Genomic DNA, 15,942 nt, shown 5'->3' on the forward strand with positions numbered 1-15,942 from the left:
TCTTTTTCCATTGCACATAACTTAAATACACTATTGAGAAATTATCAGACTGATGCACAGTGTTAATCTCATAGTTCTTTTTGTCGAATTCAAATGATATTAATGGACATATGTGGTTTTCCTGATTGAAAAGGGACGATTTTATGGGCACAATATTATCCAATGTTGATTCTTAATAGTTTAATTCATGCACAGCAACAAAAGCCATGCATTTGGTAATTTCGGAGTAACTAAATATTTTTGTAAGGGTTTAATATTACCCACAAAGAGCTTTCAAACTTAAATAAATATAGGGTTCTTACAGGACCTTCGGCAATCCATTCAAGCCAACAAGTTTGGAGAGCGTGTTGAGTTTAATCAATTCAGAACGTCGAGATGGAGCCTAACTCACTCAAGGTAACATTATAATCATACACCAACATATTCTATTTTCGCATGATATTAACAATTTGGAGAGAAATCTTTGTGTTTGCAGCTCATTTACAATTCTTCGGTGTTTTTGTTGTTTTTACATCAAATTAGAATAAGTAAATATATAGTTACATGGCTCTAAATCAGTCCTAAAATCAGATGCAGGTGGTATTTTGTGCGTAATTTAATGACTTGTCAAGCCATAGTCATTGCGCATGTCGTCCCATTCAATGTTTCCACATTTTTGAATTTGAATAACTCATTCATTAAGTTGCTTATTGCTATTTTCTCCACAGTGGGTAGGCTCGTCTTGCGGTTTACACGGACCATACATATTCTACAAGGCTTTTAAATTTCACCGGGACGGTAAACCAAGGATTCTGTCCCTCGGAGACTTTTTCTTCGTAAGATGTAAACCCGGGGATCCAATTTGCATAGCGGAGCTACAGCTGTTGTGGGAGGAAAGAACTACTAAGCAACTTTTATCAAGCTCAAAACTTTATTTCTTACCCGAAGATACTCCCTTGGGAAGGACAGTTAGTCATGGAGAGGTAATAACCTTCAAACATTCTGTTGATACATCGATGTGGCATTTTCTGCATTCTTTGGTCATTCGTTGTATAACGTGCATGCATTATGTGATACCCACATTGATCCATCGCAAACGGCATAATGTTTATGTCTATTACAGTGTTATTGACTGCTTAGCCTATTTGTTCCTCATTGTGTCAACTGCTGAATGTGCAGTTCAATCGTATCCAGCTGTGCGTAATAACGCTCGTGCGCTGTATGAGGTTGATTGTATTAGGGGAAGAAAAATCCCCTAGAAGTCCAGCGCGCTGGCTATGTCATTTTATTTCTTCATGATGCGTGTCAAACGGTGATATTGACTGAAATTGCGAAATGGTAAAGCATATGAGATCAAAACGCCTCGATTCAACAACACCATAAATATAATCTTTCATCATATCATATCATATGAATGGCTGCTGAATAAGCGCACACAACCTATTGAAGACGAGTGCTAGCACGTCTGACTTGTTCTCAATTTGCATAATTTCCATGAAATCATTCGCATTCCTAACAATATGATATTGTTGTCAGCTCAAACGTTCTGCCCTCTTATCCAGAGATTAGGACAGGTCGAAATGACAAAGCGTTATAAAATAACATTTACTGTAGTCTGATATGTTGCCATTGGCAATATGATTAACTGAGGTATTTTGTTAAGTGGCTAAATATGACGCCTGTATCACATTTCATAACCGCATAGAGCGACAAATCTTGGTTTTGTATATTAATTTATTGTGGGGTATATAAAACAATCAAACATTTGCTATATGCTACTGTAGCCTACCCAAATAGGCAATTCTACCGAAACACATTTCACTATGCTCTTACTTGATTTTGAGGTCATATGAAATATGCCAGTGGTTGCATATGTCATTTAGGAAGGACAAAGCCTAGTTTGTATTTGATTAGCAATGCAAACATAGAAACCTACTTTCCCCCTGCTGATGGTCCTCTTGTGTAATACAGTAGCTATCATATTTCCTTATAGTGTACACTGCTATGAATACATGTAATTGAAACCTTTTATTTTCTTCACTCAACTAGAATCATCCAAATCCTTACTTTGCATTAGCCTTTAACACAATGTAATGACTTTGTAAATACTTTGAGTGCATACACAGTCCATCATTATGAAATACGCTTGTGCAATAAGGGACAAGTCAGCCCCACCCCTTGAGAAGCCTGATTTGCATTGCAAAGTGGTAACATCACACACGATTGGATATCTGGACAATATTATTTGACTCCTTCCAAGATCAAAGGACAGAGTGACTCCAGAGTGTTGGCAGTTGGAAATTGATAGTTATAGCAATAGCCTAGAGCAGAGCTGAAGTAGAGTATGACACAACATACGATGACATCTAAAAGTGTGATGTTGATGCCGACGACCCCCTTAAATGTGATTTTAAACTTGATGTTCTCAGCAAATTGCCCTATAAAGATTACATTGGAATTTTACTCAAACAAGTAACTGGCTGCAGTTATTACCAGTCAGTTAATGATCTTTATTTTATGACTGCCCTAATATGCAAATCCGCTTAGCCCGAGACAGCTTTCAGTTTGTAAGATATACGTGGTAGTTATAGCCTCTGACTAATGGGTACGTGTAATACTACTTATCTACAGCACAAATGTGCTCATGTCATGAATACAATAACAAGTCATTTTCTCAGTGGGATAAAAGGAGGTTATAAATCTCTCTGGATATCCCTTCTTGAGTTCAATGCTCAACATATTATGTCATTTCCCCTCAGGCCTGGGTATTTGTATGCTCTTTGCCCCTCCCAGTGTAGGCAGGGACAAGAGAAACCCATGTCCTACTGTGCTCATTTTGCTTTCGCTGACAACCCTTCTACTCTACCATAAAGACTGACCGCATGCTATATGTATAAAGGCATTGTGTTATGTGGCGCACCCATTATGATACAACCTCTATTTGCGTCTCTGCATTCTGTGGTCTGAGAACCGCTTCTTGCAAAGCAGTGACACAGTATTAAGTCTTGCCCTCAACGCCCCCCTCCGGTACATGTTGGCTCAATACGCTGTCTTTTTTTGGCTCATGTTTCAAGAGAGCTTTTTTAGATAACACTTACTGCTACAACGATTTCAATGCTGCTACAGCTAATTGCTTGGGCCTTATCGGTGTCCTGCTTAAGGTACCCATCGTGGAAATAGAAAATTGGCAAGTAGTCTGGTATTTCCTGTTCATACACTAATAATTTGTTATTATCTGTGATGTCACTTCTTGTTTGCCACTCTATTCCTGTAAATGACAAAGCAGTGAGGTATGAGAGCAGTGACTGCAGCAGTTGTATTGATTGCAGTAGAAAGAAATGGTGGCATCTGTCCAGAATCAGCTTTGGTTTATGGCAAAAATCCATGCTTGTGGTGTTTGTGTGCTGAGAACCTGTAAATAGGGAAATCAGATTATATGTTGTTTATTTTCTTCTTCTCTGATTTTCCTGGAGGGAGTATGTTTCCAAAAGTAATTCTAGCCATAGGAATGTTTTTTTCAGTTATGTTATCTGGAAGTCCAGATATACAACCAATAGCTCAATAGAAGATTTTATAAAGACTTATGTAAGATTTATACTGGTCAGTGAGCATGATACCAAATCACCCTATTCACCCAACAATGTCAGTAATTTAGGTTTGGGTGGGGGGGTGGGGGGTGAAAACTATCCCTCCACTGCAGAACAAGCCATTAAGTCGGAAACGTTGCCCTCAAGTGAATTCCTTTTGCGTTTCGAAAATACATGTAAATTATTGTCAGGTTTTTAGGGCAGTACTGGGGATAATTTAAAATGTAATTTAAACTGAATGTCATGCACTTCAAAGTAAAAAAAACATAATTTTGGTTTATGTTATTTCCATACACATAAATGTGTTCTTATATGCCGCTATTCTGTGATATATGTAATGATATACAGTGTTTTTTCCCTCAACACATGAAGAATTGGTGCTCTTTGGATTGGTTTACACCTTGTCATTGACAAACCACTTTAACATCAAACACATTTCCCATAATGCATGACTCTAAAGCCCCAAGCTATAGTGGATCATTATAACCTTAGAGGACTGAAACCACAGATGAGCTGTTTCCAGAGAATGTACTTAGCATATTTTTATTCTTTAGTGAATGCTCATAGCACTGCTTCAGCCTAATATGATTTAGTCTGTGGTTATACACCCCACAGTCAAAATAAGTCAAATAGTATTCAGTTCTGTGTGTGTTTAAAGTATTTTTGAAATTACACACTGTACAAAACAACATAGTAGCTGCTTATAGTTTATGGCAGAAATCAGAACGCCAATATCTTTCAGGCATATATATTGTGACAACATATAACAACTATTTAACCAAGTTCTAATTTAAAATAGTTTCAGTAGAATACATCAGACCCTAGCCTCTCCTGTGCTCATTTTTAGGTGGTTGAGTTTGTCTTGAGTCACTGTATCCAAGGTCAGTGTTGAGGAGGAAAGATAATGAACTCATATTGCGTTTCACTCTCTCAGCCTAGTGCACCAAAGAGCATTGTTCATGTCACCATGTCCATTACTCAATTACTAATCTCCTTTTGGCCCAAGGAATTCCTGGGTTGACCCCCTGAGCCACCAGACTGAAACCTTCGCAGCATGACAGGGGCTGCCTGTGAGACTCTGACTCTTAACTGAAAGGCCTGTCCAACAAATGTACCGCTTTGCCCTACAATGGTGACATTTAGGAATGTCCCTTACTGTTCAAGTACTGTGGTGCTCTTTTCACAGAATGATATGGAATAATATGGATTTTATGGACATTTAGAGATCATGAAATCATAGCGCAATTGTTGAATTTTAAGTCATAAAAGCACACCTTTCTATCAATTACACAGTTGACATTCCATACATGTTATATAAGCCCTCATGCATTATTTGTTGTAAAGTAAAAAAGGGGTCATATCTGCTGTACTATTTGCTGTACTATCATGAACCTGTAATAAATCACATTGTAATATTATTGCTCCATAAACCACTGAGATTGTTGTAAGCCTAGTCACAATATCAACCTTTATTTGCAGTCTGCAAAAATGATATAGCAACAACCTCTCTTGTGAATTGTTTTATTTGAAGTGTCACATCTTCCCATTGGTAGCCTACAGAGACCTCTGACCTATATATGCAGCTTGGTGGTTTTATCTTCCACTTCCTTCCACTATCAGTACCTTAACTCTTTATGGTAACTCAGTGTGGGTGTTTCACTGCATTTAAATGTGTGTTGTGTTTTTGAACTCATAATATAATGTCATGACAGCTGTTGAATGGCAATCACCTGTTGCACTCAAGTGAAACACATCACAAAACAGGATAGTTTGACACCCACACGTCACATACGTGATGTTTGGGAAACATGCAGTTACATTTTTTCTTTCTGTGAGGAAACTATACAGCAGGGTTTTCCAAACTAGGGGTCGCCTGATTTGAAAGTGGGGTTGCGAGATAAATTTTGCGCTTGGTTCATAGAACCGGGGTTACGTTAGTAGCCTCCGGTAGCTGCTAGATGTGGTTGTAATAAACAGAGCGGTTTCTGTTTTCTTCCTACAAATGTGGCTCTATCTTTTGAATGGTTTAAGCTACAAAATATTATGACCCCTTCACTGAAAGATAAGACTCTCACGTATGTACATACTTTTTCCCTCTAGTATGCCCACAAGCCGTTAGAACCGAGTGGACAAGACCAGGCACTAAATCAGACTTCTACACAGATCATACAAAAATTTTGCCTGATGATCTTCTGAACTTCCCAATACCTTTCTGATGTATTTCAGTCACTTCAAACCATATCGTCTTCATGTTGAAATACTGTCAAAAATACTGTCAGACTGATTTGTAATAGACTGTCATAGCCCAAAGTAAATATTGGCCGTTGATTACATAACTTATTTTTACATGGTTGGGTTGCAGACTTTTTAAAATATCAAAATGGGGTCGCGGGCCAGAAAAGTTTGGGAACCGTTGCTATACGGTATGTTATGAAGACACTCATTCAAGACCTAAGATGTTAACTGTAGAAAGTCCATTGTGAAATCTTCTGAGTAACATAGTATTAAATATAATACTCCTATGAGTTACCAGTTTAGTATGTTTACTTAGTCAACTGTATCAAAGCACAAGAAGAATTCCAGAGGATGTTTTTGGCTGCAGGCATCACTGCTTAACAATTTCTACTGTCTGCTGTTGATTGGTGCTAAAATGGAGTTCTATGTCATTTAAATGTCTTCCTTTTAAAAAGAAGACAGTCATGATGCCAGCAAACAGTTTCAACCACCAACCAACCACCACTTGACAGCACATTATAGGAGTTTATATAATAATGTTTATGTTTGCGTTTACTAAGAAGACACAGATATAGGAAGCTAACCATCGCAGCTTTTCTTATTTACAGCTTTGTTTTTGATTAACTCAGTTTTGTTAGCGGTGTGGAACTGACATTGTGCAAATTTACTCTGTATGAAACGTAATAAAGTCACTGTATGTGTGTGTGTGTGTGTGAATGCTTAAAGGGATAGTTCGGGATTTTGGCAATGAGGCCCATAATGAGAGTCAGATGAACTCGTGGATACCATTTTTATGTCTCTGCGTGTAGTTTGAATGAAGTTGCTAACTAGTGTTAGCGCAATTGCTAACAACCATTAGTGCAATGACAGAAAATCTTTGGGAAGTACAGTAGACTTCCAGTCATTACGCTACCGCTAGTTATGATTGGCTCGCGAAACTGCCTCTAACTTCCTTCATACTGGACGCAGATACATAAAAATGGTATCCAAAAGATCATCTGACTCTGGATAAGTAGACAAATGGCTTCCTTGTCAAAATCCTGAACTATCCCTTTAAAGGTTGCTTCAGGGGAGAGGTGTACAGACTGTTGCAAGGTAAACGTTAAAAAGCGTGTTTCTCCATATGGACACATCTGTCCTCCAGATTCTGCAGCTTAATAACAATCTCCTACCACTCCGGCCGGATAACAAGCCCATTACTCCTCAAAATGGAACCACATTTCAACATTTCTATGCCACAATTTTTCCATTGGAGTTGCAATTCCTCAATAGGGATAGATCAAAAAAGTTATTTTAGTTTGCCTCAAAGGGTTGAAAGAACCAGGAACACAACTTGTTCAAGGGTTGTAGACTCTCTAGAGTATTACATTTGAACAAAAGGTTGCTTAGAAAAGTTCACCCTGGTTACCATGGCAAGCGGCAGATGTAGGATCTTAATTTGATCACAGGAGATGTAAAACTTGTAGTGTATTAGAGGTTTCAAAAGGCTTTGTAATTTCCACTTTTAAATTTCAGACTTGATTTTCCCTTTTGAAAAATGTATCAACCCCTACAAAAAAGTCAATTAATTATAATATAATGATACTTCACATTCCTTTTGCTGCAAGATTCGTTTCCTGCTGTAACAAACTGGCTCAAATTATGATCCTACGTCTGTATGACCCCATCTCTAATACTAACTCTTATAATAGTCTTAAGATGGTGTTATGAATTGACATATCCCTGTAATTTTTTCCCCTCCTGACCTCACACTCCCTGGCCTCCTTCTCTTGTCTCTCTTATAGCACGAGGTCATTGCTGTGTCAGAGAAGGTGATTGTTCGGTTGGAAGACCTGGTGAAGTGGACAGTCCCAGAGTTTTCGGGATGGTCCCACGGACTGCGGGCAGCGCCTCTGAAGCCCTCTGTCCTGAGGGAGCTGGGTGCCAATGGGCGCAGAGAGGCCCTCCACAGATACAGGGAGAGCACCTTCACCAGCGGCCTCAACTTCAGAGACATCCAAAGGGAGAGGGCTCAATTGGGTGAGGACAACTGTTTTCCTGTCTCTCAAGCTGTTTTGTTTGTCTGTCTATGAGTAGTCAGAATAAGTACTAGAATTCTGACCATAACATTTCAGTTATACCTGGAACTTTAACCATTTGACCAATCAAAAAAAATTCATTATGCATTTATTTTTGCTCATGTTACAGTTATAATTGCATGTACATTCCTGTATAATTGCCTTAAACCTCTGGCATCCTTAATTTGTACCATTAATGTCATTGAGGTATTTGATAGCTGCATTGTGGTATTTCACTGCTGCAATGAAAAGAATATGAATCACAAGATATGAAGGAGGCTGATGAGTCATGCTAATCCTTGCTGATATAAAAAAAAAGGTTTATTTAACAAAAGAACTGTGAAGGACTTAATATTCCCTTTGAAGAACTGTATGTTTTCCCCTCTTCAGATGATAGTGAAGCAGCATAATTGTCATAGAATGTTAATGACACATTCAGCATTCTCTAACTCCAATTTCATATTTTTCGATTTGGGTTTCTCTTTTTAGTCGTAGTTAACAGAATACTGACTACAGATAACTTCAACTTTTTTGCAAAAATCTCCCATTGACATCAATACAAGATATAAGGTATAGTCACACATAGTTGTATCAATTTGGGATTGGGCCCAACATCATCACCATATTATTGGCACTTTCTAGAGATACTGCTGTAATGTTTTGCAATTAATAATTTTTCCATTACCAAAAAAACATTTGACTAGAGAATGACTGAAACAAGCAACAAAATAGAGAAAAGGCCCCTTCAGAATGTGTTATTGATAGTTGTTATTGTTTGGGGGTTGTGGATGATTCATAAATCCTTTAGTAGCTGGAGAGCTTGCTTGTTTTTGCCTTTGAGTGTTATATTGCCCTTGAATACACTCTATATCGTTAGATTCTAAAGAGAAAGTGGATTGGAGAATCAATAATGGCCGCTTTGTCGTTCTACGACATGAGGAATCAATAGTGTGTGTGCGCGCGTGTGTGTCAGTGCTTCTCTATGTGTGTGTGTGTGTGTGTGTAGTGATTGTGTATTAGTCATAACAGGAAATAACAGAGGGATAAAAACAGCTGTATAGATTTATTTGATGTCAGTCAGTCTCGTCACCTTCTAATATTCTCTGTGGCTGTATGATGCTAATGAGTGATGTGGCCGTTAATGACTCCATCAGGCTGTGTGTAAATGCACTTGTCCCTCCAGTGGAGTATCTCCCTGGCTGCCTGCTGAATGTGCCGGGTCAGCAGTACTCCCCTGGCAGGGCACCAGCAGCCCTAGCCCTGTGGTATGTGTTCCCACCCCTGCCAGCTTGCCGTTGTCTCTCTAACGATAAGAGAGGGATCATTCAACAAGGACACGCTATTCCAATGAGCTTTGGTTTGGATAGCAATATAGCTATGATGAACTGATGATTGAAATTAAATATGAATTAAAGAGATATTGCAAGTGTTCATTGAGTGTCCTGCCGCTTTCCTTGTAGGTTTTGTTAGAGCTTCTGAATCATTATTCACATTTTGGGGAAATGATCATTTATAACCCAATGAGTTTCTTATTGTCGGGAAGAGCTTTCCTGCCTGCTCAGTTCTACTCATAACATGAATGATCTGTTAGCTAATTGTTGTTATAAATACGAGGATGTCCTCTCTGGATCTTAAATATCTGAGCCATTTATTCATAAAAAAAACAGGATACTGCCAGAGGTTACATAGAAATCAATTGTGCACTAAAGGGTAGTACAGTGTGCTATTGTTATTAAGGGAGGCATTTTTTTATGTGAGTGTATCCTAATGTTTCCTGGCAGACAGCCAATGAGAAGTACAGTGCATGGAAAGCATAACAAATGCTCTCTACAAATGTGTCATGAATAGCAGGATCACAGTGCTATTGTTCTTTATGTGAAATATATGATGTGATATTATAGCAACTAAGCTACGTGCTCTGTTCGCAGAGGATAGGGAAACAGAGGTCTCCACTGTCATTAATTAGAGAAAGAGTGCCCTTGCCTTGCCTGCTAGCTATAGCGCCGCATCGACCAGTGATTTTTAACAGTGTGAAGCGAGTTGAGATTGCTGTTATAATTCAAGTGCCATCTTGAGGAAGAATGAACTGTTTTCAAGGCTCTCCACATTCTAGAGTGCTGAGCAATATTACACTTATCTGGACTTGCAGCTGTAAATAAACCAATTCCACCATGCCGCTTTAGCAGGGAAAGTTTACATTCATTTCCATCCATCCCTAAGAGAACTGTCCCAATTTTTTGGCCTGTCGAAATTTGTTGTTCTATTCCAGTGGACTGGACAGGAAACGGAGAGATGTTGTGTAATACAGTGAGGAATACAGAGATTGTAAGAATATAATCTGGTGTTGAACGGACCACCTGTGTTCTATCTGATCAATATCTATTTTCTATGGAAGATAGACATAGGAGCAACCTCAATGTGTTGTTACAAGAATAACGTGATATGGGCTCTCTACCGTACAGGACATCTGGAAAAAGACATATGGCTTTAGATGTTGTCTTTTTACATTAGAGCTTTTTACATACAGTATATAACTGTGACATCAATATCTGCATCAAGCCATCTATTGTATGTTCCTACCATTAAAGATGCTCTATGCAGAAATTGCTCCGCCATTTCCTGGTTGAAAAAATTCTAATAGTTCGCCTAATTTCAGTTTCTGTGACAAATAAAGCAAGTATAGTGTAGGTGTAGAGCATCATGGTACCATCTTAACTGCTGTGAAATATATTTTCCATAAACAAAAATATAGCATTTTCAGCTGTTTGAAGCTGGTGTACAAAACCGAAAGTAAAAGACGCAAAAACGAAACTTAAGAACGGGAAGCCTAGAAATATAGCACATAGAACATCTACCGCTTTTTAGACTTGCTTTTAAGAGAGAGAAAGAAGAAAGAGAGAACATGTGTGGATCATTAGTCATGATTCATCATTCACAACTGCTGCTCCTTCCCCCAGTAATATTTGTGTTGTGACATGATGACAGGGATTGTGCAAGGTCACATTTTTGACTCTCTCTACCCCCCTCTCTTACTTCTCACCTAGCTGGAGGTCGATGATGAAATGATTTACAGGAAGCAAATTAAACCATGCTGCTTTCTAGTTAACAACACTGTGCCAACATATACATTCCTACTTGAATGAATATGGTATGTTTCACAGGTGCCCCATAGAAATATAATGAATCCAGTGCATAACGCATTATACATTATTTATGTCTGTCCAGATGCAGCCACTGGCAATCTTCAGAAAATGTTTCAGTGGAATATTTTAAATTGACGCAGTCGATGGATTATAACCTTCGCAGCATCTTTCAGAGTTCACCAAATTATTTATGCTGACACAGACCCGCAGAATGATAAAGAGAATAGAAAACAGATTTCTTTCACTGGGTTGAGTTATCCTGGCAATATACATATGATTGTAGTTGATGTTGCTTTTCTATTATACTATGGTAGAAAACCGACCATGAAAAATATTTTGTGATCCGATAGACAAAGGCATGGATTTGAAATGAAAGAATGTCTTGTTGTAAAGCATATTCTTCATTCAACTGTGTATTAATCCGATAGCTGCCGTACGCTCCCTTTGTCATTTTCTCTCCCCTATGCAATTTCCTCAAACTAATTCTTGGAACTATCCAAAGCTTTTGAAGTAATTCAATGGAGTGTTCTATTGATTGTGTGACTCTGATAGCAGTGGGTTTTGGTTTATGGGCATGTTCTCTTCATTATTTTCAGACCTGTTGGAGAGAGAATCACAAGCTGTTTTTCCCTCACTGATCTGCTCATATCATTAATTCCCTTGACTGAAGTTTGGCCGGAAGCCAAAAAATTCTAAACGTGTAAGCAGTAAATTGTGTGGCGGGGTGGAAAAATCTATTAGATGTGGGGAGCGTTTGAGCATGCCTGGAATTTGAATTGGCCAGAAAAACACGTCCTAGCAGGCATGTGCTTTGTAATCAAATTTGGATTCCGATGGCAAAAACGGTTTGGTAATTTAGTCCTTTCAAAATGTCAGATAATATTTGTGTAATTTCCAGCTGTTTTTTGCCTGTGTGCTCCAGGGGGTGAGAGGCTTTGCTGGTGGATTGTTAAACAATGAGTTTGGATCCCAGGGGTGACCTCACAGAGGAAGTGAAGGGTTTTGTCTGTCCATTAACTGGCTCTGAAACAACAGACTTGTTATTGATGTGACCTCTTCTAGAACATAAAAGGCATCCCAAACAGCTAGTATAACACTCACACGCTATGCTAGTGACATAGAGGGAGCATTATTCCATTCAAATATTCCCTAATCTGGTTGCCTTGATTGGATTAGTTTTGTTAAAGTTGGGCAGAAAAAAACTATAAAAATAGACATCAACATGGACCCACAGACAGACCCAAATACTCAGACACCCACCCACACACATACCCTTCTCTTAAAGCCATCATAGTGACATTATTAATTTCAACCTGGGGGCATTAATTTTGCTTGCGAATAAACAATGTGGCTTTTATTAGATAGGTTGCCAAGGCTTGTTGAGTCAGTATGCCTTACCCTTTAGTTTTTATTGCCAGCCAATCATCCCACCATAATGTCCTTGAATATTTCATGAGAACATATATTAGTCCATCTGTGTTATGAATGCATTTCAAGCTGCTCCAGTTGCAGTCTTTTTGTGCACATTACAGTTACAGCCTGGAATTCAATCAGATCTGCACTGCGGGCAACCCACACTTTAAAAACAGCTTTAACATTCATAGTCACTGCATAGGAACAATGTAATTGTTGTCAGTGGGGGGTTATTAGGGCTGTCAAACTCAGGTTAAATTATTGCCTTGCCACTGACATTGTTTAAAAAAAGTTTCAACATAAATCACAAGTTGCAGTATTCGTAAATCGTCTTGAATAATGTGCATATTTTAAATGGCACGGTTAGTTTGCCCATACAAGTGTTACATTGCATGAGGAAAATATCACCCAATTCGGGAAGTACTTTTGGACAGTTTGAGAAATGTTTTGTTGTTTCTTAAAAAGTATGATACTTCTCCCCTGGAGAACAAAGAAAGGCATAGGGCTAGTTCATAGACTGTTTTCCGTCCTGTTGTCCTGGCAGTTATTTCATTTCCGTCCTTTGTGTGTTGGCCACTTGGTAAATCCGTATTATTCAGCAGCTCTGTTACTCACCACCATTTCCCCCAATCATTGTTGTGAAAACTCATTAAAAAGTGAACAGTTTATTTGAGGCATAGATAGTGGATCTTTTGAGGAAGTTTGTCAGTGTTATTTGTGTGTTGTGTTACACATCAATATGAACAGATGGGCTAATAGGATATTTTAAAATGTAACGCTTCAAGGTTTTTTGGGGAACAAAAAAACCTTTGTTTCATCAATATGGCACTAATGTCATTATTCCGTTAGTAGAAATAAATGTTCCAGTAGTTGTTCTTACATTAATCCATGTAAATTGTTCATTGTACTGGATGTAATTATTTAAATAGGTCCAGTTGGCTTAGCCTATTTACTGTTTATTTTAAGCTTCCCTGTACAGATCTGCTGACATGAGAGGTTCTTACATAATGACAGGAATTCACAATGGGCTCTGTTGAGTGACAGCCCCCACCCCGTCCTCTCTCATTATAGTCCTTAGAATGGGAAACATGCATGTCCTGAATAGCCTGTTGTTTTCTCCCCTTTCCTTTCTGTCCTTAACTGAAACATATTAAATCATGTTCCTTTCTATGTCTGTATCCCCTCAGTGGTCTGCCATGATTTACAATGGGGGGCTTTGAGGAAATATACACAGCAAGTTTTGTCAGGAATGACATGTAAATTCCCTCTGACCCAATTCCCAATCTTCAGATGAATAGTTTTCTACCCTTCCAATGTAAACCTCGACTAAAGTGGGAACTCTGTGTCCCATTAAAGGTACATTTAAAGGAAACATCACATTCATTTTATTCCAGAATGCACAGAGAATGTACAGGCCAGGAACTCAGTCACAATCTTTATGATCCAAGATCACAGCTGCTCAATTGAGTTTGTGTCGAACAACGCCGCGTGACAAATGGAAAGGTCGGTCCATCAGAAGAGATTGTATATTATCATCTGGGAGAAAAGGCCTTTAGATTTAGACATAGAAATAGTGGAATTAAATCCCTGACCTTCTTTTCATCCTCAGAACTAGTCATTTAAACTGAAAATCTCCTTTGGGCAAGGTTTTCTATGTAACAGCCTGGCTACTGTTAATAATTTGTGAATGAGGAGTAGCGCAACAGTGCAGTATCTAGATTGGGAAGGGCAAACAGAGCCATTAATCTCTCTGGATGAATAAAACAAAGAACAAGGTGCAATGTTGAGGCCTGTTTACCACAGACAATAGCTATTGACTGTCAGTTCTGTAAAATCTCTGTTTCTGCTTGTCTAAGTCGACTTTCTTGTTCCTACCAGTAATACCTCGATGGTATATACAATTATGGGTCTCATGTTTGGAGTATGATTGTGGTGATGCAGGGTTGAAGCTATAATTTGGTTCAGGCTTAAAAGACCTCTGGAACATTGGGATGCTGCCTTGTTTGTAACCGCCATAGTCTTTGATAGTCAAAGGAACCAATTTGGCGCAAGGAGCTCTGAATAATTTTATCATGTATTACAGAGCCTATTAAATGCAAACTTTTCAATCTAGCAATCAATAACACAGACAGCTTACACTGGCCCCATGCCAACGACATTAGAGCTGCTAGCGCTTGTTGCTAGGGAGCAGAGCCCGCTTAGGGGAAGGAATGTTTAATGTAATAGAATCACATAAATCAACTCAGGGAAAGTGCTCTTGTTTTTTTCTAAACCATTTGAAATGGGAGTATGTTTTTGAAAATGTCGTTTATTGCAATTTTTCAATGCAAACTGTGAGAACATCTGGAACCAAATTAAGAACAGTGTTCAGAGCAATTGTGCTGCGTTTTTTTTCTGAACGCATATAGCTGGCCTAAATTCTTGCGCAGCACACTTGAATTAATTGAGGTGAAAATTATATAAACGTTTCTTTTTTGTTTCGGGACACCCTCCCCTCCCTCCAATCCCCCCAAAAAATAGAACAGAAAGAGGCACTTTAGTGCCATTAGATAATTAAGAACAGGAACCAACTTGCAGAGAGAGCAGCCCTCTGCTGTCCTTCCTTCATACAGTTTTAATAGAACATTTCCTCTGGGCGTTTGTGCCCTTTTGTGAGAATACCATTCCCTTTGAAGGCTTTACAGATATGCCTTGTGAATATACCAGCGACTAATAGTTATCTTAAGGCTGATCTAAACCAGGAAATGTTTTGATGCAACTGATATTATGGGTTGTTGTGAAGAGGCGAGTCAATTCTTGATTGGAGCCCATTGAATCATGGTGGCTACATTATGCGTCATGAATATGAAGGGATAAAAGAAATTCTCCCTAGGGAGGAGAAGCTAGTCGTTACTGAAATATGATTGTCTTTTTGCATTCCGTCCAATATTTATTACTGGCAGATGCCATGCTTTTTTGGTTCAATAAAGACAAACAGCTTGAGAGCCAGCCTGCATATAGCTCTCTGTGTCACGTCCTTTATATGAAAACCGTAGATGCTGCAGGAAAGAGAGGCGGATGAATCAGAGAGGTGTTATACATTATGAAAGGAGTCTTGGGTAAATGGAAACAGGGCAACCTCTGAAATCAATACAGAGCTGAACAGCAAAAAAGGCAGTGGATGGGGAGAGAATACAAAATAGTCTCCTTGTCCAGTTTCCCTAGTTTATTCCCTGTACTTTGATAAGGTTTACATTTTGTTTTGATATCCGTGCGGTACCTACTGTAAGAACAGATATCAATGTGTCGCTATTGGCTCATAACACTAGACTCCAGTAAATTCCTTGTCTGGTTAGATGATGTGGAAATGTTGACAACAGCAAATTTCAGCCGAGTGAGTGATTTAGGACTTAGTGACTGAAAGATAGTATGAGAATAATGGTTTTCAGCATTTTTGCCTCAGTGAACAGAACTTCACTCACGGTGTTTGAAATAGTTTTTTCCCCTAGTGTAACGATTTTAAGTTTGTTTGAAATGTAAGCCATACAA

At 38.6% G+C, this 15,942-nt stretch overlaps 1 protein-coding gene across 1 annotated transcript in view; it reads left to right on the plus strand.

Annotated features, from left to right (window-relative positions):
• The first annotated feature begins 366 nt into the window (after positions 1 to 366).
• LOC120017693 (AT-rich interactive domain-containing protein 5B-like) overlaps positions 367 to 15,942 on the plus strand; it is a 59,122-nt gene continuing 43,546 nt past the window's right edge. Inside the window, exons 1-3 of the mRNA XM_038960622.1 lie at positions 367 to 396; positions 708 to 962; positions 7,586 to 7,820. Coding sequence (XP_038816550.1) covers positions 376 to 396; positions 708 to 962; positions 7,586 to 7,820 — 511 coding nt within the window. The 5' untranslated portion in view covers positions 367 to 375. The remainder of the gene's footprint in view (positions 397 to 707; positions 963 to 7,585; positions 7,821 to 15,942) is intronic.

This window comes from Salvelinus namaycush, chromosome 22, assembly GCF_016432855.1.
Source record: "Salvelinus namaycush isolate Seneca chromosome 22, SaNama_1.0, whole genome shotgun sequence".
Lineage (NCBI taxonomy): Eukaryota > Metazoa > Chordata > Actinopteri > Salmoniformes > Salmonidae > Salvelinus > Salvelinus namaycush.